General features: G+C 25.6%; 1 protein-coding gene and 2 long non-coding RNA genes across 9 annotated transcripts; 1 reads left to right on the forward strand and 2 right to left on the reverse strand.

Moving 5' to 3' along the window:
- Positions 1–1,672: 1,672 nt before the first annotated feature.
- Positions 1,673–27,518, forward strand: LOC126894657 (uncharacterized). 6 transcript variants are annotated; one of them, XM_050665828.1, is made up of 15 exons: positions 1,673–1,861; positions 13,280–13,554; positions 20,627–20,739; positions 20,820–20,934; positions 23,003–23,079; positions 23,675–23,787; positions 24,629–24,955; positions 25,026–25,084; positions 25,167–25,230; positions 25,312–25,399; positions 25,478–25,582; positions 25,643–25,793; positions 25,951–26,068; positions 26,144–26,230; positions 27,121–27,514. In XM_050665828.1, the coding sequence occupies exons 2-15, from the start codon at positions 13,388–13,390 to the stop codon at positions 27,250–27,252; spliced, it is 1,716 nt and encodes a 571-aa protein (XP_050521785.1). In that variant the 5' UTR covers positions 1,673–1,861; positions 13,280–13,387; the 3' UTR covers positions 27,253–27,514. The 6 variants fall into 6 exon arrangements, with proteins under 6 accessions (XP_050521785.1, XP_050521789.1, XP_050521786.1 ...); XM_050665826.1 differs by lacking the exon at positions 1,673–1,861 and adding an exon at positions 11,478–11,693; XM_050665832.1 differs by lacking the exon at positions 13,280–13,554 and having other exon boundaries at positions 1,674–1,861; positions 27,121–27,515.
- LOC126894669 (uncharacterized) lies at positions 1,755–6,355 on the reverse strand. The gene is made up of 3 exons (XR_007701473.1): positions 5,693–6,355; positions 1,937–1,974; positions 1,755–1,850 (listed from the first exon to the last, which is right to left on the reverse strand). It is a non-coding gene; the product is annotated as an uncharacterized LOC126894669 (long non-coding RNA).
- On the reverse strand, positions 12,939–14,040 carry LOC126894666 (uncharacterized). Of its 2 annotated transcripts, XR_007701471.1 has the most exons (3): positions 13,872–14,040; positions 13,650–13,760; positions 12,939–13,566 (listed from the first exon to the last, which is right to left on the reverse strand). It is a non-coding gene; the product is annotated as an uncharacterized LOC126894666 (long non-coding RNA). The 2 variants fall into 2 exon arrangements; XR_007701470.1 differs by lacking the exon at positions 13,872–14,040 and having other exon boundaries at positions 13,650–13,812.
- Positions 27,519–27,574: the final 56 nt, after the last annotated feature.

Here is a 27,574-nt window from a genome sequence, read left to right on the forward strand (position 1 = left end):
TATATAAATCTAGTCCTAAATCCAAAATTAGTAAACTACCGTTTTCTCTACTTAGTATTAGTTTTAATTGATCTAATTCACAATAAATTACTGAGTATGTACTATAAGTTAAAAAAAATTCTCTCGACGACCTATCTTCTATATGCAAATGACTGTTGTTAAAAAGAAACACTATTTTTATTTTATTTTATAAGTTTTCCGAAGTCATGAAAAAAAAGTTAGAATCTCTCAAAAAAAATTCTTTTTCTACTTACATTGAATATCAAGTTAAACTTATTTTGGATATTTTGTCTCCCCAAGTTTAGAAAAACAACTTTGAATTTTTGAACTAGTTTAAATTGTCCTTTTTAGCTATCAATATATGTAATGTACGGTTACATATATTACAGCATCGATTACAATACACGCTTTCATTCACATGGTACGAATTCAAACTTCCGGCTAATTGTAATGAATTATTTTTTCTTAATTCTTTTTGATTTGGAAAAAATTCAACATTCGTTTGATTTTTACCTTATTAAGATTAAATAACTTCAACGAACATCAAAGATCCCATCACTATAGTTTCCCCTTGTATGAAGTAATTTCTTATTCATAATAAAACTATTTTACAATATGATTTTTTTATTCACATTTGCGATAAAAATTATGAAATATACTACTACTCAATATTTTTTAGTAATTTCTCCGTAAAAATTATAACACTATGTTATTAAATATCATACTAAATTTAATTACTATAAGTAGTATTTATTCATATATCATATTTTTAAATCAAGAACCACTAATTGGGTTATAATTAAAGAATGACAGTTCATTCTGCTTTTGGAATAGTCCACCATTTTCTTAAAATTCAATACTATATACAAATTTACATTGAAACGTTTCTTATGAAAGTGGTTTTAATCACCATCAGATATCATTTATACTTGTCCCAAATATTCCACGTCCAAACCGTTTTTAAATAAAAATATATCAACTCTCTTAAAAAAAACTCAATTTTTTTATACAATATATATGTATAATAATAGTAAAATACTTCAAATACACTTTTTAACTACTGAATTTTCAGATAGCCAATCAATAATTTCACTACAGGTCTCTAGCAATGTATTATTTGCACTAAGAATTATGGATTGACTATTAAATACTTTCCTGCTTTTTTCACCTTTATTTGAAAAAATCATGAATACGTTCCTATTGATATGACAGTAATATTTTTACCTTCATATAATATATTATATTTATACTAAATATTTTCAATTATTTAAATTTAGATCACTAAAATTTATTTCCATTAGTAAAATGAGTAAAATAAAAAAGACGATAAAAGTTATTATCGTAGCTACTACTATTAAAAACCAAATCGAAGCGTTTATACCAAACAATAATAATTATTATGTAAATAATATGAATGAAAAAACGGATATCAGTTAGTTCCTTAGAACCATATTCTCCATCACTGGTTTTCGTTTTAAAATACTACAGTTAATGTAACACTTTCCCCGAAATTGAATAAGTAGGTTTCCTCATTGAATTCATGTTGACAAATCATAGTAAGTTTGAATGATGTATGTTGGCTCTACTGACAATCGATATTCTAGACAGAAATAATGAATTATTAAAACAAACCCAACATAGCTAATAAGTAATTGGAGAATTATTGAAATTTAGCTAGCATTTTGTATACTTGTTTTCAAAAACATTTATTTTTAAGAAATATTAACATTTTTAGAGGTATTAGATCTACACCCCGGTTTAAACTTATTTAAAATATTTTGTGAAGTGTTTTCTTATGGTTCCTTTAACATGTCGTTGTAAATTTAAGATATGAAAATCATAACGACTATCTAAAACAAAGGTAAGCATTCGATAAATAAATGTATTATAATTTTTTGTAAACGTATAATTTTCTTAAGCGTGTTCTAAAGAGTACTTGAAACTAGTTGTCCCAAATTCTACCGTAGCTTCCCCCTAAAAAAAAAAAAATAAAAATTACCAAATTATTTTTATATAGAATTATTTTTATGTGAAATAGAAATTACAAAATTAGACTGCCAAAAGTTATGTTCATGATACACATGTAATCATTTTACATTTTTTGTATGACATAAGAGGGGGTTTAAAAATAGCAAAGTTTATATTCAAAATTATGTTATCCAACTTAATTTTAAAAATGTTACGAAAATTTTGAAATATTTAAATAAAACTTAAGCTTAAATTAACTTATATAGTATACTTAATTTTGAAAAAATTAAGACACCAAAGTTCAAAAAAACATTTATTTTGAGTAAAATTTTTCGAACAAAAAGAAATATCACCGACATATCTATTCATATCTCCACCAAAACCACATCATCATTATCAGGTATTCTTTGTATCACCTCATTTGTCTCTCTTCAAAACATTTTCTTGTCTATTTCATTTCATCCTACTTGTAGTTGGTGTATAGGTGTATAGGACATTACTACATTCAACACTCTTCCTCGAAAATTAAATTTACGCCTATAATACTTTCCCTCTTTCTAAGTACTTCTACTACTTTACTTTTAATCTTCTCAGCCATTATTATCCCTCCACCATTTTTTGTTTTGTTCTTACCTGAGTATATTATAATATAACCCTCATCTATCACCCGTTCTTTCTCTCCCTTCCACTTAGTGTCGTCCTGCTTTCAGCAAATATTGACTTGTGTCCTCTTCAATACTTCTACTAATTCACTACTTCTATCAATTAATGTTCCAAAATTCTATATACCTATTCTTACTTTGTATATCTACCTTTCTCTCTTATACAAGAATCCAGCGAATAGTTAAGTGATGATTTTCCTACATAGTTGATACTATAAGCGTTGGGCAGGTTTGTACATAACTGGTGAAACTGTTACCGCACAAGTTGTCCGGCTAGTATCAGACAATTTATTCTTTAGGCCTTTTCCGTCTCTGACTACTTTATTTCCTCTCACCTGATATCCCCGCGTACATCCTAGGTTGGATAATCCGCCTAACTTCTCTTCAGGACTCCTATTACTTTTTGACAAAATTTTAAAACAGAGTGGTGGTGACCTGACGCAACCTCATTAATCGCCTCTTACGGCTTGTAGAGGAGCCATCCAAGAAATCTTATTCCCTAAACACTGGGATTGGTATACTACCAATCTATTCTTTTTATTTTTCCTCGCCTTATTCCCAACTATTTGGAATCGGCAACTTTTGTCCTAAACTTCACTTGACACCATCTCCCACATCATCTACGCACACATCAGCAATCCTCATATTGCATTCAATAACATCCTTCCATCTCTCTTTTGGTCATCCTCACCTCTTTTTCCTTCAAAATTTATTTTTATAACTGTTCTTAGAGCTTCTGATTCCAGTCTACTACCAATCTATAGTATTCTAATTTTTTTGGTAACATGATAATTTATAAATCAGTTCTAAAAAAATTATTTTGGGTTTCACCTGAATTAAACTGACGACTATTCCCGTTAAATTGCCCGTTAAAGTAATATTCATATATTTTTTTTAATAAAAAGATTTTGATTAGATTATGTATTTTTAAAATTAAATATTTCCACAAATAAATGGAGTATAAGATTAGTTTTTATACCAAATGTCGCAGAAAAATTAAATATATTTTGCTAAACCAAATTTTTTGCGCCGTTTTCAAATATATTAAATATGTTAAACCCAACCTATTTTGTTAGTCCTTAAAAGTTAATTTAACAAAAATTATAATTTAAAAATGTTGAACTTTTTAAATTTTTTTTAGCTCAACTTGCAAGTTTGAAATTTATATCATTAAATAGAAAATTTTATGAGAATTAAAAAAATCGTATTGTTTGAATTGATATGTAGTCAGAAATTTATATAATTACTATTAACGATGAATTTTTGGAATAACCCAAAATTTCATTAAATTGATTATTCTTTTGTATTAATATCTAACTAAATAATTTCAGTAAAAATCATTTCTATGCAATTCTTGTGTTTAAATGCTATAATTGAAATATTCAAAACTTTATTCCGTATAGTTATATTGTATTCTATAATATACTGATATTCAGAAATATTTCTTGCCTAGTTTCATCAATGATTTCATCTGGTGATATGTTTTTAAATTTCATTTCAACATATATTTTTTTTATATGTTCATGCTAGTGTTTCACTCGTTAGTAATAATCTTAATAATTAAAGGTAATAGAAAAAAATTTAATTGTAGGTTTGAAATAATGGAGAAAAATTGATCTAGAAAAGTAAATTTTTGATTTTGATGACATTTTATGTATTTATTCATATTTTATACTAATAAAATAAATAATTACTAATTAGGATACAATGAAGGAAATAGGAATTTATATTGCTTTTAAAATAATCCACCAATTTCTTAAAATTAAACACTATCGAAAGATTTGCATCGAAACGTTTCTTATGATGGTAATTTAAATCACTGTGAGATATCATTTATACTTGTCCCTACTTTGTCACATCGATACTGTGCCGTGACCTCACTGTGCTACCATTTTTTTAATAACAACAGATTTAGTTATTGAACAACTTTCTAGATAAATAGGCGTAAGATATGTAAAGGAGAATATATAATTTTGGACAGTTTTGTTTAAATAGGGTGTTTATTAAGTAAAGAAAAGGGTGTGTATTGTTCTCATTGTTTGTAAAAATTAATATTTTTCTACTCTGTAAGCGTTGAAAAATATATGTATTTGAAATTTGGACATCTTTTTTAAAATTGTAATGATAAAAAATGTAAAATGATTTAATTACTGTATTACAGTAGTAAATTTAATGATAGTAAATTTAATAATAAGCGTTAGTTTCATATTATACATATTGTTAATCTTTTACTTTTAATTAATTTACAATAAAAATTTTGAGTAACCTTTTATATTTGATCAAAAGAAATAAAAATTGGACAGATTTCTTTTTTTTAACGTAGGCGTAAATTTATTAAAAAATTTGAGGGACTTAAATTTATTTATTCCCTTGCCAATATATTTTTCAATTAAAATACATATAAATTTTTTTTTTATTTTAAAGAGGCTACGACAACTTCTTGCATATCTTCTCAATTTTTGTTTTTTGTTTATTATAGATTTATAATGAAACAGACTTCTACAAATATTCATAAATTTATCAGTATTGTTATATTTTAAACAATACGTGTTTAAAATATCAACGTTTACATTGGTCTAAGGGGATATTTTAAACTGTTTTTTTAAAACCCTGAAATTTAGTGGTTAAAATTGTGCCATTAAAAATCAAAGGATACAATGACACTCTCTGAATTATATATTTTTAAATTACATGGTGAATACTTTACAAAAGACAATTGTCTTTCTAAAAAAAAATTGATATTTAAACTAACGTCTATGATTGGGATTTGAAAGATGTAATTCCCAGGGTCATTGCATATCACGTTTGCGTATCTACAATTTAATATTATTAATTTGTCCCCTAAGGTACAGTTTATCTAACTCTTCATCCTCTCAAAATTTAAACAAGAAATAAGAAACTCTCATTGTCCCGCTCTATACAATTTTTACTTACTTATATATTACCCTCTAACTGCTTATCATAACTCGCTAAATAGATATAATGTTTTAAAAAATATTCGATTTCTTTTAGTTACAAATATTTCTTATTTATTAATTATTAATTACTTTATAGCATCATACCTTAAAACTTATAGGAATGTCAACTCAATTTTTTTTAATGGTAACATACATATTTATCTAGCTTATAAATTAGGAAACGAAATTTCCTATACAGCAGAATTACATCATTTATTTTGATTGCAGCAAAATTACTTCATTTATTTTGATTGGAAATTCTTTTTTTTAACGGATTGAATGTTTTTTGTTCGATAGAAACACTAATGGATCAACAATGATAGCATTATATTATACACACATATTGTTAAGTAATAATAATAATAAGTTAATGAGACTACTTGTGTTGATTTAAAGTTTTCAGCAAATCGATGCCGTAATACTCTTCTTTTAAGTTAAAAAAAAAACAAATAATATATTGTCACAATTAGATAGTACCAAAAGGGGGCCATAAAATATAGGTGTAATACATTGATATAAATCAATTTACCATTTAAGTTTATTCCTTAGAAAAAAATACATTTCATTTTTTTTTTGTTATTCATGAATGCATGAATGAGATCATTATAAAAAAACATGAAGTCAGAATTAATTTGAGAAGTAAAAATTAGGCCGTTATCTAATTAGTACCATAACTTGAAACACGATTTTGATGAGTTTTAGATAAAACTTCAAAAAGGTTAAAAATTTGATTTTTTAATAATAATTATACATTATAATCAAGATTAAAATAAAACAATTTGTGTATCAGCGTGTTAAATAAAAATCTCTATATTAATATTTCTAAAATTACAAAAGTAATTACATATATAATGATAACTATAAAGCGAATTTTATGTTTTTTAATACTAATGCAGTGTTGAATCCAAGGGAGGTATGATCTTCTCCGATATTGGCAAATTATCCCAATTTGAAAATGGTATCAAATTAATTATATGTATTGTGTGCAGTTTTTTCACTTATACCATTATTTATAAAATTATTTGATATTACTAAACTATTTTCATAAATAAAAATTAATTATTTTATAATTATTTAAAAAAAAACATGACTTAGTTAATATGGCGCCATAAATAATAGGTACCTCATAAATAATGGGTACTATTTTAAATTGTTATTTAATATTTTTATTTTCAAATAGTGCTTGAATTTAAGAAACGCCGTAAAGTATATAACTTTCTTATTTTTTTTTTTGCGTTTTTTTACTGCACATTCCTGATTTTTTTTTTATGGTTAAACAGAGCTCTTCTACTTTGAACTAAGATCAAAATGGGTCACCCGGATTCTCTCACATGATAGACACATACTCTACCAGGCTCAATAAGTTCCATGAGCGTAATTATTAAAACAATTTGAATGTGGTGTTATACATTTTCTTTATCCAAATAAATATTTTTACGCAAAACAATATGCATCATAATTCACTTACCATGAACCACTAAATTAATCGAAAAATAAAAATAATATTTATAATTAGATCAATAGAGAAATTACTAATTTAAATATTTGAAAAATAATTTTCTTATCAATAACCAATAATTATTTAACTTCATTCATAGTATCGAATTTTCAATCTCTAATACTTAAATTTTCATAAAATTTTTAGTCGGATAGGGGAAAGCAAAAATGTATGATCTTTATACAATTTTCCATTGTAATACTTTTGGGACTTGTCCGGACTCCCATTGTCATAAAATCAAAGTATCAATGTTTTTTGTTCACCAGGTTAATATGATTAAAAATAAATCACAAAACACTTAAAATCATAAAAAATAATATGTAAGTTTCTCTTCACTTTCAGAATTTTTGATTCTTCAAATAAATATTTTGATAATTGAATTATTATTATAATAACCGATTATTATTATAATCAGTTATTCAACTAATAATAATCCACCAATTATAATCGCAAATAATTGTCAACTAATAAATAAAATAGATACTAATCGATTAATTACACTGATAACTACTTATAATCAAAGTTTCTATTGTAATCAAATTTGATTCAAACGACTTGTTAATTATTTTATCAAATGAGTAATAATAATTTCATCAATTATAACTATAGTTATTAATAATAATCTAAAATCCCAAGTCACAGCTGGAACAAAACCATTGTATATAAATAGTATTCCTTATCACAAAACAAGTTAATATTAAGTTAAGATAATAATTTAATTCAAATACAAGTTTGATATATCACGGTTATTTGAAAAGTTATTGAGTAAAATTAATACTAAAAATGATTAATCATACAAATTTAGGAGATTAAACGTTAAATCTTGGTTATTATTAATACGTAAATAAATTTAACAATACGCTAATTCTAATATAAATATGTAATCTTTTCATTCCCGATTTTTTATTTATATATATATATTATGACAATTTTATTTTTGATAATTATTAGAAGTAATGAATGAAAAGATTGAATTTTTTTTCGTAACAATTCAAGTAATAAGATTTTTTTAGTCCTCCCTAAATTTAATACAAAACTTCTGTCCATGATCCCTACCTACCATTACTTTCATAACAAAATAGTTTATACATAAGAATAAATTATCTTACTTATTTTTTTCTATAATGTGTACGAAACTAAAACCAAGATGAAAAATTAATTTTAATGAAATATAAATATAAACTATAGTGGTATTTAATATACCTATAGGTTTATGCTAATTATCCTTTATTATTCATATTAATATTTGAAAAAACTTGTACACTATTAACCATTTCAAAATTTTTCCACCTTTGTTATATACTTAATTATACCACCAGAGACCATTGTTTCTCTGAATTACTACTTAAAAACAAACCTGGCCACATGAATAATATCATTTGAAATGTAATATATTATTTTGATTCTAAATTCATCTTATAACTTTCATTTAAACTTGGATTTTATTTACTATTAAATATAAAGAATAAATAAAGGAAGCTAACTGTGATGATACAACGGTAGGATAATTATTATAGAGTTCACGTATCATGGGGATCTAACGAAATGTAATTATTAAAAACGAATTTAAAATAATTAAAATAACAAGCCTATTACTTTAATTTTTGGCACATTTTCTTTCTTTTTCTCTGCTCTAGTGCCTTATAATTTGATATTAGTTCACATGCGTAAATATAAACTACACTTATATCGTAATAATCATAAATAGAAAATGATCGTAATATTAGTTTTTTTAATATTGTTATTTGTTTTATATATCAAGTAAACTAGACACTTCTATATGTATTATACTTACTAATCGTTAAAAAAACAATAATAACAACAGCTGTGCATGTACTTTCCAAACATATATATTGAACTAGTAAATTGGTAATCTTAATATCTTATAATGAGTGATGCAATAAACGGTTAATTACTGTAATAGTCCAAATTGTAATCTAATTCTTTTCTAAAAAAAAAACTTTAGCAAATTTAAATAATTTATTTTTGAAATTATTTCATCTATATTTTAATAATTATTTTTTAATCGTTATATTGTTATAAATAGATAGACAATTATAGAATTATTTTTTAATAAGTGGCTAAAAATGAGACACGATAGTAACGGAAGTATTCTGTTAAAACTATTGTATGAATTAAAATATATACAATCTACTCTACTATGGACGATTAAGAGAAAATTTGGGTAAGTGTAATCAGTAAAACACTTTATGGATTTTAAATTTAAATCTATATTTATTTAACAAAAATAATTTACTTACCAAAATTATTCAATCTATTTTAATTTAATTCTTATAATTTATTTAAACTATAAATTACTAAATACAATATTTAACCATTGATATTATTAATGGGAACATTTGGATTTTCCAATGTTCAAAATCCGGAGTTATAGGATTAGAAATTTTGAAATCAGAATTTTTAATGTGTTCTTACATTTGGTAAAATTTTATCTAGAACAGTAGATATAATTTTTTATAATTTTTTTTGTGTGTGTCTATCACTACTTTTTCTCAGCTCTCGTTGGACTGATTTTTCTCAACGATACGTTAAAAGATAACAAATCGTATCTAATTGAAGATATTATCCTTAAAAATTAAAAAAATTATATACAGAGTGGCCCACCACTCACTGACAACTTAAATAACTTTTGATCCAGTTAATATTTTTAGTTGATTTTTTTTTTAAATAATAGTTATACGTTAGGTCTATAGCTATATCTCAATAATTAATTTTTTTACATTTTATTAAAAATATTAATTATTTTTAAATTTTAAATAAAATGTAAAAAAAAAATCTAAGATAGCTATTTTGTAGAGTAGAATTTAAGAAAAATTTTAGTAAAAAAATATCTTATTAATATTCAGTAGTAAATATTCTGTAGCGTTTTGAAGTTTGTGAAAATTTGAATTTTCATGTACTATTTTACGGTTATAAACATTGACATACGTATTGAGAAAAGGACAGAAGAAAACGCTATCTTTTCAATATACTTTCGAATGAGAGTGATAAGTAATAATTGCCTTATCTAATTTCTTATCATGGTATTTATGCCAAGTTTGTAATGTATACACACTATCATCATAATATGATGATACATATTATGATACATTATGATACATATTATGTATACACAGTAATCATGAAAAGATAGCGTTTTCTTCTGTCCTTTATATATATATATATATATATATAGAATATGAAGTCAAACTTTTTTCAATTTTTTTTTCTTTTAAGTCGAAAAAATTAATTTTAACATTTGAATCAGCTTAAATTGCCAATTTTATTAAAAAACGGATGCGACGAACCTTTGCCGATTTATTCAAAATCATTGCCTTTTTTGCAATTTTTCCTTAATTCTTTTAGAGTTAAAATTTTGCTTTTGAATAATCCACCAATTTCTTAAAATTAAACATTATCGACAGATTTGCATCGAAGCGTTTCTTATGATAGTGATTTTAATTACTGTCAGATATCATTTATACTAGTCCCAACTATGCCACTGTGCCACTTTTCTCACTATCTCACACTGTGCCGCAACCCCTCTGTGCTACCGTTTTTTAAGATAATACAACTCCGAACGTAAAACAATTCTTATTAAATCAGTAATAAATTCTTTTCAAAAAATTCAATTTGCAAAAAGAGTTGTCATTTGAGACCGTATTAAAAACTGCTTCAGGACTGAATTTGAACATTTTCAACGTTAAACCTAAAAATGTAGTAAGGTTGAAAAAATTGAATAACGTTTTAATATTTAAATGTTTAACAAAAAAAATGTGTTAATCTACCCCTGTTAAAAATTATCAGCTTATACTGGAGAATATATCATGGTATTTGCTTATTGTAGTTTTGAAACAAAGTTTTTATTTTTTATTGTTATAAATTACTTTTATATAATATTAAAAATAACATCTCTATCAGAGTGAATGCACGCTAATATTCGCATGGACGGTCGACTTATTTATGTCTTATGGTTTTTCGTAAAAATATAATCTGATAAAAAAACAAATTATATATAATTGTATGTATATACATGTATTTATATATTATAAATGTATATTTACGCATATATTCAGAAAGTATAAAGTAACAGTGCGTACTGAACTTATACAGTTTTGTTACATATTATGTTTTGTATTCATGCTTATAACAGATCACTCGGGTCGATAAGTATTACATCGATGATGATTATCGCTTTCTGTAGTCAGCGAAAACAGAGCGACGAAATAAGCAAATATTTAAGAAAAACTCACACAATGGCAATTACACCTACGCTTTGTAGTATTTTGAGAACCACGTTACAAATATTACACAACCTATTCTGAATGCATGTGCGGGGCGCGGGTCGAGATTCATAGCCACGACGGTACGACCACACCACCCGCCGCTTTCTCAGCAGCAACCGTAGTGTGCATTCGCCGTCCGAGTATAGTCGTGTGCCGCGCCTACAACTCGCCGTGATTGTTATGTAAAAGTTATAACGCGATTAATCGATTTGTTTATTTTTTTCAAAACGTATTTGCACAAATAAAGCTGACATCATACGATGTATATTTATTTTTTAAGTATTTCAGAAAATACTCAATGAATTTAATATTACTACTCGCGGTAAGTTGTTGATTTATTGATGAGTGATAGATAACGCAATTTTTATTTATAACAACGTATTTAAAATTCTTTTAATTCTACCAATCGAATATATTAAACTTTAATGGTGACGGAAATAGACTTGTCACGGAAGTATTAATATCAAATTTGTAATCTTATATATTGTTGAAACTGTTGTTAATCCCAGAAATGTTGATTGTGCCACTAAACAGCGCAGATAAAATTTAACACTTCTCATATTATTCAGATACTCGTATTCGTACATTTGTTTGACTGATAAACATGTCCATTTATAAATTATTATATACAATAACATAACAAGTACTTCGAGTTGTTTCACACGCTAGTCCACTAAGATATTTCTAAGGCTTACATGAATAATCAATATTCAAATAAATATCTATTTGTTCAGAAAAATCAAAGCACTTATTATTTATGATATCAGAATTAATTTTATGTGTTTAAAAATGTGCTCCGTCGTTTCGCATGTTTTCTAAGAGTTATTGGTGGTTTGGTTTAGCGCGCAGTCCAGCTGATAAAAATAGTCGTTTAATACTGTTTGTTGTTCATTCGTTTTAATTCAAGGTCAATTCAGTAAACAAATATTGACTATTATTATCTTACGCTAAAATATAATACAAAAATTATCATTATCATAAAAATTAATTTTTAAAAATTGATCTTTTACTTAAATACTAAAATACTTCGAGAAACATGAGACACCTAAAATTCAAGGCAATCATGAAAATGATTAATAATGTTATTTTTTTTAAATGATTTCAACGTAAATCATATTCATATCGTTTGTATATATACGAAGGTCGACTATTAGTTTAGGTATTTGCTTTCGAAATGTTTTTTTGACCTTTAGAACTTAATTACTTTCAGCTGTTACTTCTTAACTATGTCGTTTCATGATAATTGATATTATAATTGTAAAGGCTAAATGTTCAGTGTTATAATTTAATAGATTATTTTTTTATTCAAATGCTTTTTAATTTTAGTGAATAAAAATAATACCGTTCAACTCTTATGACCACAACAAAGAGTTTTTCTAAAAACATTTTTACTCAAACTAATATTTTAAAATAGTGTTCTTAATATATAAGAAGACTAGGAAGGAAAGCGGTTATCACGTTCGGCAGATATAAGTTTACTGATAACTCCAATAATATATCGTAGAACTGAAGTTTTACTTATTGTAAATTACTTAAACATATTAGTTTTCATCTGTTAGAACGAGCGTTATTGATTATGTTTATGCCAGTCGTGTGTTTTTTTTTTTTTGTTTTAATTTTCTTATAAATATGAAGGAGGAAGTCAATATACAATGATGTTGTGCGGACCATTACAACTACTGCGTTATAGTTAACTGCTAACTATGGCCTACGTTGATAGCCATGTGTTTTTTTTCTTTAAAAATAAACTGTTACATGCTAAATCATACTAATTCGGTTCGAACGCACAGAATGTTGACGAATATATTGTAATCAGTGGTTGCTTTCTGTGGAACTTGTGAAATAATTATTGATTACGTTTTATTGTTCAAAATACGGCTCCTATGTTTACATCGTGCCTGTTTTCAGTTGGGACTTGGTTTTGCCCAGCCAATTTCATTTGGCCCTATGAGAATCATCAAAATCATGCGTTAACATAAACTGGTGGATTGCAACTTCTGCTCCACCAAGCTATCAATGGACGGTGACAATGATAGCGGAAAAGAACGGTTTTTAGTGGCCACTGACAAGAGGCGTATGAAAGCAAAAAGAAGTTGTTCGGCCATTACAGAACGAGAAACGAGTAGCTCGTGGTTGTTATCTAGACAACATCCAACAACTAGGAAGTCTTCTAGAATATACAGGTACAACATGCTCTAATGAATCAAAAAACAAATAATTGTCTCGTCAGAATTTCGAATTTACCTAGATTATTAATAGTTATTGTAAAAACACCTACTAATCATTCCAAGTATTAAAACGCCAAGTGTAAATTATCTTCGTGTGTAGGCCGACCAAAAATGTTTAAGCGTTTTAAAATATTTAACTATTTTATTAACATTATATGGAACTGTGGAATTCATAGAAATATAATAATCTAAATATTATTTTCTAAATATAGTAAAAATAGTAATAATATAATAACAATTTTTTTGCGAATAATTTATGTTGACGAACTTACAAATATAATGTGCACTTTTGTATAAAATATAGACGTCATTTAAGAAAAAACGAAATTACTCTTATTAAACATTTCTCTTTAAAACACACCATCAGCAAACTACGTGTCTTAGGAAAAAAAAGATTAAGTATAACTACTGAATGCATAACCAAGGCAAACAACGCTCGTGTACAATTGCCTATTTTTAATTCAGACTGACATCACTTGTTGCTTATTTTTGTAATTTATAAAATTCTACTAGCCAGCATGAATTTCGAGTTATTTATATTACTAATGTATTACAGTACGTAAACAGCGCACTTTTAATTATACAATTAACAATCAAAAACATTTGATTATAAATAAATAAATTCATTGATGTGAAAAGTAAAATATCTAGAATTATGAGCTAGGTTAGTTATTTATTTATTACTTTGCCTTAATAATACGCTAAGAAAATAAACTAACCCTTTGTTTTACACTGATGATTACTCTAAATCTGCATAATAATAATTGTTAGTTATTTTTTAATAGCTTATTAGTTGACGTCATTTTAAATTTAATAATTATCTGAACTTTCTTTAAAAGACGGAAGATATTTAGGGCAATGATGTCATTATGACGTAAACCACGTACAATGTATACAGGTATTGACCATTGCTAAATCCACCGTCAGATTAGTGCGACTACTATCTAAAATACTTCAATTTATTGGTGTATTAATATGATTTAATATGTTGAGAGATGGCTAGATGACGATAAAGATATTTTCCATATTTAAATATATATATATATAATTAAATGCTATTTACTATGTATAACCCCTTTCCGGGATTCATAAATTGTAGTCACGGATGACCTTCATTTGACTCGTCATTTTTTTTATAATTAACCACCCCATTCCGCTGATAAAATTTCCGGTTACTTATCACTGTCTACCCTCCACTTAAAAAAAAAAATTTAAGTACAATACATTTTTACTAAAATATTTTTTGAATATTAAATTGCTCTTTTTTATGAAATGATTGAAAAATGTATGAAGCATAAATTGAAGATGCAAGTAAAATTAAAATAATTTTCTTTATAGAAACTAAGCGACTTTAAAGGTAACTTTTGTGGCCACTTTAAATTCTAAAAATTTTGTTATTTTTCTTCGAATTTAAGCGTTTGTTTCTGATTGAAAATGGATAAAAATAAAATTATTTAAAAAATAAATATTTTTAATCTCAAAGAATATTGAATCTTCAAATTTATGATATTGCTTAAAATTATTTGAATAGCGATCCAATATAATACTGTTCCTGAAACATTAAATAATAATTTGTTATCTGTAAATAAAATAATAATCCTATATTCGCTTTTAATATATTCAGTATGTTAATTGTAGATTAATAGAAGTACTCGTCCTTATGTTTCCAGCCCCTGAAGCTAACCTACGCTCATAAAGGTGCGTGCCCTACCAGATATATGTACTTAACCCCCCACGCGTTAATCTAAATTGTGTGGTAGGCGTTTGTTGTTTGTACCTCTCAGTTAGAGTGTCCACTATCCTATACTACGTCGTTGATTTCCAAATCCCACGGTTATTTGTGGGCGAACTTGCAGGTATGACTTTGCGCGCGATTTTTTTTTCTTCCGTCTACTATTTCATACAAATATTAGTATTAATATTATATTTTTTTATTATTCCACCACTGACTCTAATCTCAATCAATACTCAAAAATAACTAAATTAAAATAAAATTATTTTGCTCATCTCTTTGTTTGCATGTAAGCATGGTACAATTTTCTTTTGTTTATTTTAGTTCTTATAATACTCCTTTGGCGACTTAAGATTTCTTTTTTAAATTATCTATAATTACTTGTTAATAAATGATCATGTTAATTAATTTTTATCGTGTTAAACCAATCTTTTAAAAGTGAAATTATCTAAAAAAACAATAGTATGTAATATTCAATTATGTTTCTATTGCAATTTTACTAGATAGTTGATTTAGTGATAGTGTTCAATTATTATACTAAAAATAAATTCTATGTGTGAGCTTTGTTCAGCATATGAATAATTTTTTTTCAAAACTCGATTTATTATGTTCAAGTGAGTACACAAATTGATTTTAATAGAACTTAATAAAAGTATCAATTTCATTATAATAGTTCTGAATTCAAAAATATTAGTTACTACATAAGTGACCGAAATCCATCACCTTAATCATCTATTATGATCACATTAATCAACTGATTTTTTTATTTTCGTTAAAAAAAACATTAAAAAGGTTATTGTATGTTCTAAAAATGAATTCAATAAATAGTAGAGCCAACTTCAATATACAGGAACCCATGGAGGTTTTGACATGTCTTTAAACTTTTGATCAAGTGAATATAGTTAATTGGATACTATTGAAAATTTAAGCATTTTTTTTCGTAAATGAAAATGAAATTGATTCAATAAATTACAATGATGTGTAGGTAAATAATTTTTCTTCGTCCCTTCAGGTATAATAACCCTAAACTTTAATTTTCCTTAATAGAAACTGCTATTTTTAGATAAATAGGAAAAAAATTTACAAAATTTGTTTTTATAATTTAGTTTTTTCTAATGAAACATTTAAATTTTATTACTTGTTTAAATTTAATGATTTTTTATTGGTAATTTTTTGTTTAGCATACAGTAGTCCTTATTTGTCGCAAGTACAACTCGATATTATCCATTATACAGAAATATTATCTTTAACAATTACTCTTATATACTATGTTACACACAATTATATTTAATGCAAGTCTACTGTCGAACATTGTTGAACAACCAATATGAAATATTATTGTTGATAACTACCATAAAAATAATTAAAATAGATTAATGTTGCTACCGATAATATTAACATTAAATTAATGATGTATTTTTATTTTAAATCCAAATCTTAAAACAATTTCAAAACGCAAACGATTGAACGTCAGATAAAAAGAATTATAAGAAATTGATTTTTTTCCTTATTATATTAACAAATTAAAAATAAGAATTCCCATCAATTAAAGTTAAAGTTTTTATTCTTGATAGGATGAAAAAATAATTATTTAACTACATTTATTGTAGTATTTAAAATCAAATAATATTTTCATTTACGAAAAAAGATTTTTAATTTTCAAGAGTATCCAAGAAAATGAGTATCCTTAACGAACCACTTTGTTGGCTATATTAATTAATTTTATTCTATATGCTTAACAATTCTATTTCTTATTAAATATTGACAGATAATGACACAAAAATCCTATCTTAAAACTTCAATAAACCTCTAAGTATACGCGATTAAAAAATAATTTTAATTGGTTTGAGAAATTAATTGAATACAGCAACAGATAATAGAACGTTTAGATTAAATTATTTTAAAGCTGGATTTAAATGTAATTAGTAATGTGTTTAACTAGTATAGAAATTTGATACAATTTTTCTCTAGAACGTTGCAATCTAATTTTGATTGCTTGAGCAGAAACACGAGGAGGTAGTCCCCCAGAATTATATTTTTCGTTTTATAATAAAATATTTTAAGTTGGGAGAAAAGTACTGAAATATTCCATTTGTCCCTTAAAATTTTTATTCTACTTACATTTGAACATCTAATTTCAATATCTATATCCATTATTTTTTAGCTTCGATGCGAAGCTGAGAAGGTATTGGTTTTACTATGTGTTTTTTTTTTGTTTGTCTTACCACTTTTTCTCAGCTCTCACCGAACGAATTTCTTTCAACAATACGTGAAAGATCACAAATCGTATCTAGTCGAAGACATTACCCTCAAAAATTGAAAAAATNTCAAAAGATCACAAATCGTATCTAGTCGAAGACATTACCCTCAAAAATTGAAAAAATTTCCCTCGTTCCCCGTAAATGGGGGAAATTTCCAAAAAAATTACAAATTTAAAATTCGCTAATTTTCAATTTTTTTTACTTAAAAGTGCCATAACTTTTTTAAAAATAACCAAATCAATATAATTTTTTTTATATAGATGCATGATATCGTTACTTTTCATTTGATATATTTTGTTTATAAATCTGACCCTTTACCTGCCCACAGTGGGGATTTAAAATGACAACTTTTTCACAAAAAATTTACTTTTTCAACTTAACTTTTGAAAATGTTCCGGAAGGTCTGACACTTTTATATATATCTTAAATTAAAGCTAATGTAATATACTTTATTATGAGAAAAAAAAATTTCGGACTTTATTTTATCTTCACGGTGAAAATGGCTACCAAATGCTATTATTGTGTGAAAATTCTCGATTTTATTTTTTACATTTTTAACTTTATAATGCTATGACATATTGAAAAGTGTATGGATCAACACAATTTTTTTATGAGAAATAATATTTTTTAACAATCCCTTTTTCATTCGACATACTTTATCTTAATCAGGATATTAACAAGGAACTAGCAGATCATGTAGCTTTTGGAATAATCCACCATTTTTTTTAAATTAAACACTATCTAAAGATTTGCATCGAAGCGTTTTTTTTTTGATAGTGATTTTAATCACTGTCAGATATCATTATACTTGATCCAACTATGCCACGTCACCACTGTGCCTCGACCCCCCTGTGCTGGGTTTTTGATTTTTATTATTTTTTTATTAATAAAAATTATTACTGCTGATATTTTGAGCAGTTTAAAATTTTTTTCATGAGAATTGTGTGAATAATTGACAGGTCAGCACATAGATTCTTTTTTGTTTGTATTTATTTAAATCGAGTTTACGCAAAAGACTATTGGCGCCTTTCCAAACCATATGGCCTCCTGTAAAGTAAACTTATTTCTAAAATATGATATTGGAATGGATATTTGCTTCACTTCGTCATGACTAGTGATATTATTTGTATAATACAAATATATTATACTGTATTATAGATTCATATAATACGTATTTTATAAATAATAAAATGCCAATGGTACAAAATAATATAAAAACGAGATAATTTATAATCAAAATGAGAGTAGTTTGTTCAATGGGCAACAAATTTTGGTGATCATATTAATGTATTATAGATTACTATACGTCAATGTTCTTTATTTATCGATTATAAATTTTAAGATTAATTTAATAGTTAAGTTAGATAACATTTTTATATTTTAATAGTTTTTGTTGCAACTTGCATGTTTTATAACTTTTATGTTTTTTTTATTTATATTGAAATTTAGAGATTTAGAGTAAAGATAAACAATGTTCCTTGTGTTATTGCTTATTTTTTTTTTTATTTTTAATGCTGTTAAAATAATTAATACTTTAATATTTATTTAACTATGCAATATGAACTATATAAAGAAGTATTTTAGTAAAGTTAAATTAAATAAAGTTCCAATGTATTTCTTATTTATATAATAAGGAATAAGTAATAATTAATATTTCAATATTTATGTTTATTTTGTTGTTCCTTTATTGCCGATGTATTAGCATTTTATTTGTAAACAGTGTAAAGTTTATTAGCAGAATACACAATTTTTTCATATTATTTACTTGTTTATTTTTATTAAATTTATTTGCTATGAAGTAGTAATAAAATTTCCTTTTTAAGCAATTTGCTTACATTTTTACAAATCACTTTTTTTATATGGGACTTGAGAATAAAACTTGTAGTGTTAACACAATTTTAAAATCATATTTTAAAAAAGTATTATGCTGTAGGTTGAATCAATAATTATGAAAATAACTACTGTTAAATGCTAAGTGATAGATAATCTTATTTCTTTTAATTTAAACTATTGAAAGTTTTTTATTATCACCACTCATTGTCTATAAGTTATGAATGTTAAAACTATTCAATTTCAGTAAAAATAACCTATTATATAACTGAAAAATAAAATACTATATTTTTACATCTCTAGTCATGACTAATATTAATAAAGCCAATTATCTAAAGGTACACTTGGGAATTCTAATCCGTGCTTATAAGATCTACGTACGCCTAAGGCTCCGTACTTTTATTTTAGTTGTAGCCCATCAAAAATATGATAGGCAAAAGAAAATCATATGGTTCTAGGTTAATGAAGTTTTTAGTGCTGCGTTGATAGCGTATCTAAAACTTTGTATAAATAGCGTCGGTATTGTTAAATATGCACGGTAGCTTTCCAAAATATAAGTTAGATAAGGTCATCCAAAAAGGTTACAAGGCGTTTATAGATCACAGAAAGTACTTTAGATACTCCAGGGCAGATGTCTGACGTCGGTGAGAGGAATGATGGCTCTAATTACTAGAACTGATCTCTTGTATAGTAAAAGGAACTATCTATAACCGAGTCTTGAAGCTGAGACAGAGCGCATCAGACACCGAAGCGTTACCGACTCTGCCACACCGTCACTCTTAAATATTAATACAATAATAAAATAAAATATTCAACTAATGTTGTTGAATTCTAATATAATGTTTTGTTAAAATATTTAAATAGACCTATCTTTACTCTTATAGAATTAAATCAGAACTTAAAATAGTGCGTCTCCTGACATAAATAGTACTTTCTAAAAATAAATTTCCTGCGACTTAGAAATATGTGACTAAGTCGTATAAAAAATGTTTTAACATACATTTTAGTAAAAACAGAAATCATAAAAATAATTCAAAATTATGGATCTCGAAAAAATGTTGGTTTTGCTACTGATTAACACTGAAATTGAATTAAAAAGTTACCTGAAATCGGATCTTTCAAATTATACCTGTTTTAAATTGCGCGAAAATTTTTTAAAATTTGATGTCCTGAAAGGTAATGTTTTTTTTTGTGTGTGTTTTAGGGAATTGTGTCTAGTATGGAATGGTCGCGTGGGATCACCTAATACAACTGCATCTGCCCACAAAGTTCAATTGCTATTCAATGACCTAGGGTTGTATCCAACATCTGCTCAAGGTAAATTGGTTTGAGAAATAAATTTACTTTTAGTTTTACACGAAACATAAATATAATATTATCTTGTGTTTAACTTATAGTCTCTGAAATGATGCAGTGCACGATGAAATGTGCTAATAGGAGTTCACCAGCACATATGACATTTGGAGAATTTTGTATATTAGCAAGAAAACTGAAAAATGGTTTAGATCGAGGGTAAGAAAAAGATTAACAAGTTTAAAATATTGTAATTGAAAGACTTTTTAAAAAAAAAAAAATTCTTTTTGTTGTGAATTTTAAATAATATTTTCGACGGGGTTTGATTTAAAGTTATTGACGAAATTAATGTACTTTTTAATAAAAAAAAAAAAACACTTAATTTCATTATTTTAATCTGATCAAATTAAAATCAATTAATAATTAAATTAAATAATTTGAAATAAAAATGTAAACAAAACAGTTATTCAAAAATTATAATCACAGTATTGTTTAGATTTTATCAATTATTATTAAGTACTGTCAAATGTTTCAACTAAGGACTGTAATTAATCTTTCGTAGTTACGCTGTAATTGAGTATTATTATTATTTATCATTAAAATATAAATAAATAAATAATTGTAGCATACTAATAATAATTGAAACGGAGTGGTCGGCCATTCGAAACCTACAAAAAATATTTATACATAAATATATAAATGTATATGTATTCGCAAAACGTGCATAAAGCACGGCACGTATAAGAAATAATAAATTTGGTTCAACTCATCAAATAAATTAAATTAAATTATACATTACCAGCCCTAAAGGGTTAAGAAACAGGAGGCGACGCCACGAAAAATACAAAATGTTATATACTTACAACGTGGTCACTGACGAAAAATAAATAATTTTACTCTATAAAATATAATTTGTTCAGTACAATTGTTTAGGTTCAGATTCTAACACACGACCATCCGAATTTGTGATTAAAATCTAACAACCGTCTAGTTCGATGGAGGCGCCTAAACCTCTTGAGCTTTTGAAAGGGGTTAAGATCAGGTCGGAAATTATTAAAAAATCAAATATGTTAATATGTTGAGTCTACCCATGCAAAAATTTTTGTTAAGTACCAATATTGACAACGAGTGAAGTATTATACCATTACTGACAACTGACCATTGGTTAGTCAATACTAGCGTAGTACTGGCTGGCGTTTTGTCTAAGTACTTATCCAGCATTGGTAATTCTTGGCCGCCTTTGCTGGTAGGGTATTGGTATATACTGGTTATACAAAATCTGTACTAATCTGTCAGTACAGAAAAACGTTATCGTTCCAGACATATGTCAGTACTGGTAGCCGGTACTGCACCAGAACTGCCAGTACTAGTGCAGTGCTGCGTTGGTTGTTAAATTCTGATTGGGTCACTGGAGAATGTAATAAACAATAATACGTTTATTAGCGTTCAGTACATTGGAAAGTGTAACAGGGGGAAAGTGGAAGGTACACAATTAGATATCCGCCAACATGTTTGTCGAAGTAGCATTTATGACACCGCTGATGCATATAAAGCGCACAAACATATCAAAAATAAGAAAACACTAAGATCCGTAGCACACGCAGGAGGATTAAACAAATTAAACTAAAATATAAATGTCAAAAATGAAGGGGTACTTTTTTGTCATATTTCAAAATATATTAGGTATTAAACGTAAATTGCTCGGAAGTAATTTATTATCCTAAAATGTATTAATAAAAATAAATGTTTATTTGAAATAAGCATAGCGAGTGTAACCAGCGGAATTTTTTTTTAAGATTAATACTATCCAGTATTTCCCGTTTAATAAAAAATCATCTATCCGTTATTGGCCGCCTATTATTATACAGAAATATTAAGAATAATTGTATTTTAAGTATTCTTAACTCTTCTTCTTTTCTCGGATATCAAGTTGAAGGTTAGTTTAACATCATCCGACTTCGGTTGAATTAGTGTATACAAAGAAAAGAGTTCAGTGTAATAGTTTCTGAGCCTTACACGAAAAAAACACGATGCTTTTTAATTGTTAATACAACAAAATATTTGACCTTATGTGCACTAATCTATAGACAAAGAGTAAAATTGTGACACCTACTTAGGAACTATCATAATAACGGTTTGAGTTATAATAGTTTTAAAATTCAAATTGCTACAAGTAACTTGTGTCGTTTTCATGTACGACATTATTATTTTTAAGTTTATTATTAATAAAACATTTTTATTTCTCGTTGTGATTGTTGATTATTAATATGCATGATATTATTTATAGAATTCCAAGATCAGTGCAATTTTCCCGATTATTAGAAAAAGACCAAGAAAAACACAATGGAATAAAACGTAACTTAAGTAAGCAAGATATTATCTTCTTATGTTCAGATAATTTATCTATTTGACTCGCATTTCAAGATTTTTTTCTAATAAATATAATCTATTCAATTATTTAACTAGTTATTCGGGGTAGATAATTGGAGATCTCTGACCCACAATACAATAACTCAACATAGTGAGGAAAAGTATAGAAAACGTAAAAAGTTTTCCATCAAGTCGTTATATTTGAACGTCATTTATACTAATGACCTTTGAAATTCTTCCTATTTACAATTTTAATTAATTAAAAATTAAGTTGTTAAATTATTAATTGTTTTAGATGTATACTTCTATACCTCTACATCTGAACCACCGTTAAGAATATTTGTTTCTCTCGTGTGTCAAAAATCAGACACAATCTATCTATTGATTTAAATTGTTCTATCTATAATTATAATTATAGAAACAAATAGATAATATCTATTTGTTAAATGAAATCTATAGTTATCCCGGAAATAATATTATTAATTTTAAACATATTTTTAATTTCAAATAATATTAGCCATGTAATCAATACTTCTTGTATAAATCATTTATTTACCATAAAAAATTATATTATATTATTTTATTTTAGGAAGTTTGCACAATTATGAAGTGTTTTTAGGTGGATCTTGCAATCCAACTACATGGCGAAAAGATGTAGCCATACCATTTTTATTAGAAGCTGGTATATCATTTTATAACCCAGTATGTATTTATGTCTTTGTATTTTGTATATTGAATAAATTTCTACGGGTATTTAAATATTAAAAATACTTTACTCCAAGAGTCACAAAAATATCCTTTGTAAAAAACCAACAATTCAACCAAGTTATCATAATCAGCACTAAATAAATAACTTAAGAACCTAGTATTTTCACATTTAATTAATATTTTTTTCATTTTTAAATAATTTTAGACACAATTATTATTAAATGAGTATTAGTTATAATTATAGCTAGTACCATAAAATTTTTCCAACCCAGGATTTATCAATGGGGTCTAAATATTGAAATAGTTTAGAAGACCGTTTTCTTATTTACTGAACACTCGATATATTGTTTTATCAATTACCAGTACTTGGGAAAAAGTTATTTTTAGAATCCCTGTATAATATTTCTCTTCATATTATAAATTTATTATTATGAGTATTTAGAAATTTTATTTTACATCTGTAACAATTATTTGAAATTAAATGATTAATTTTTTCTACATTTTTTTAAGTATTTAATAATATATTTTTTTAATATTCAATTATTTATTATGAGTACAATGAAAAAAGTATTTAATGTGTAAAACCTTCCTTCATTAAAAAATCTTGAGAACGCTATTCCCAATAATCATAATTCAACTAAAGAAATGTTTAATACAGTATCTATGATACACATATACAATTGTTCTAGACATTTGTTTAGATGCAAAGTTTTAACTTGGCCTGATAATCCTATTTTTTGTTTGGGTTGATACGAGTTTTAATATAATTAAAATATTTATAAGCAATGAAAATAATAAAGAATAATTATTTTCTTTATCTTTTATTTTTTTCTAGCAAGTTGACCATTGGAGTCAAGATCTGATTGAAATTGAATTTATGGCTAAAGAAAATGCATCTATATTATTTTATGTTATTGATAGACAAACCAGAAATGTAGTAAGTGCTATTGAAGCAGCCAATTTTGTTGGGTCTCAAAAAAATTTAGTTATGGTAATTCATCCACAAGACACAACTTCTCGTATAATAGTGGCAGGTGAACAAATATCATCATCAGAATCATGTGATATAGATGAAGCTTTAGCTATTATGTATAAAATTACTCACAAAGAAGGAATTTTGGTATTTGAAAATATACCTCAAGCTTTAAATAGAGTTGTTCAAGTAAATTTTTTTTATTTATGATAAAAAATGTTATGTACGGAAGAAATATATATATATTTTTATTATTTAGATTATACACAACAAAATCTCTGTAAATAATGATGTTACTGAAGAATGCACTATTAATCGGTAAAATTTTGCATTCATATAAATTTATTTAAGCAAATAATGTTCTTCAAAATTTATATGTTCATATTATTTTTTATTTCAGAAAAGTACAAGATGCATTCAATATGTTTGATACAAAATCAACAGGACAAATTAATATATTTGATGTATGTGGGTAGGGCTTGAATAATTGTTTAAACTATGTTTTTCTTAATTTTTAATACTGAGATTTAATTTTTTAATTATAGGTAAGAATGGCTATTCGATTACTGACTAATAAAAATCTTTCAGAGGATGAAATGTTGAAAGTGACACCTGAAAACAATGATTCTAAAGGTAAATTGCTTTTCAATTTTTTCAATGTTACTGAATTAATAAAACATGATTTAACTACAATTTATGTATTTACTATAGTTATTGATAAAAATCAATCATTCAATTTTGATCAATTTAAATTTATTGCTTTGAAGTATTTTCAATTACCAGATTCTAATATCAACAGAAATGTAGTTAATAATGGTATGATGCATTGTAAGATTTTAATGTTTAAAACACATATATTATATAATTCATTTTCAGGTTACATATATAATTCAAATATACCTAGATCATTGTCAGTACCACAAAGCTGGATTGATATAAGTATGTTAAAAACTACAGACATTTATTTAGCAGGAGATAGTGGTGATGATATTCGGTGGAAAGAAGATATTGCTATTCCTTTAATTAAGTGAGTAAAAGTAGAAACTATCCAGGATTTTTTAGAAGAAAATACATATAATTAGGGTAAAAAACAAAAGTTATTGCATTTGTTGTCAGTCAATTTGTCTGTAATATTTCTATTACTTTTAATTTTTTCAATACTTCAAAATATTTAATTATTACAGGAAAACAAATTTAACATATCAAACAGCTAAAATACCAGATCTTTCAGTATTACTAGATTCACGAACATTGCTGTTTGTAATTCCTTATAATTCCAGATCATTATCCACTATGATTTTGGTAAGCTATATTCTAAAATCTTATGTGACTTAAATGTTCATAAATATAGTTTTGCACTAAATGTCTTTTTTTTAGGCTGCATATTGTATTGGTAAAAGCTGCAGAACTGTATTATGTATTCAAAATCTCAATAAAGATAGTTGTACAATACATAATGAGAAGGTTTTAAATATTATTATATTAGGCATTTTATTATAAATATAATTTAATATGTAATTTAAGTTAAAAAAGTGAAAAAAACATGAAAAGAATATTTCTTGTAAGTTATTCATTTTTATCTACCATTGTCTAAACAGTCATTTTTTATATATTAACACAAATGATAGGGCTTATATCCCCTAAAAACATTAATTCAAAATTGATATTTTTTTCTGGTTTGGCTTAAGGGAATCTAGAAAAATTATTGTAAGGTGACGCCTACCCTTTTTTACTATTTCTAAATGAGTAAGACTTATTACTTTTAGAAGTGAATTTTTTTATCTATTTATTAATAAAAATAAAAAGTTTAAATAATAGTAAGTAACTAGTTTGGAATGGGGCCATTGCCCCTATAGTTCTCTCTTATGTCTATGATTGGGAAAATAAACACATTACTTTTTTCTTATTAAGTTAAAATCATTTTGATACATGTATATATGGTGCAAGTTGGTACAACTCATACTGGTGTCTATAATGATTACTCCACCCATGTTCCATATCCACTGTGTATTAAAATGCTTGTGACCTAACGAATACTTGTTTTAAAATTTATATAGTATAAAATTTCTAGTAAAAAAAAAAAGGCTAAAAATATACTTTAAACATAGTCTAAGAATGCAATATTTATAAAAAAAACAACAACATGATAATTGTATCAAAAGTTATAAGCGTTGTCAGTTAAGTCACCTGTATGTATATATAAACATTAACTTTTTCCTTGAACTAAGTTTTTATAATTTGAAGAATATTATAAAATATTTTCTTAAAAATTTTAATTGTTGAAATTAGTATAAAAATTTCTACAATTTTAATCAAAATACTACTCAAATATTTACTAAACCTTATTTTTTTAGTTAACGCAAACTGCTATAAATGATTATAACCGAGGAAGATTGTACCTAGCTGATTTAGCGTCACGTGAACAAGTGCCTGTATTTGAATCAATTGAAGAAGCAGTTGAGATTGCTATACATAAAACCTTATAAAATATATTAGTTTAACTGACAAAAATTTGTTATTTTATTTTATTATTGATATGTAACTAACCGATATAATCGAGCAAATTTAATTTTTACTTTTATTTATTGAAACTATTTTAAGTACCAATTGTTTCAATTTTTATCTAACTATTCAATTATAAAATAAAATGTTTAATATAAGTTAATTGTTATTTTTTAATTTAATTTTATTATTAAATACTGATTTAAGTTTTTCATAATGATTTTCTAATTATTACCTGTAATGAAATTTTTACTTAAAGAACTTATAACAATATTTTTGTACTGAATTGCTGTTGTATATTAAATA

The sequence above is a fragment of the Daktulosphaira vitifoliae genome, unplaced genomic scaffold (assembly GCF_025091365.1).
Source record: "Daktulosphaira vitifoliae isolate Bord-2020 unplaced genomic scaffold, ASM2509136v1 Scaffold_1, whole genome shotgun sequence".
NCBI lineage: Eukaryota > Metazoa > Arthropoda > Insecta > Hemiptera > Phylloxeridae > Daktulosphaira > Daktulosphaira vitifoliae.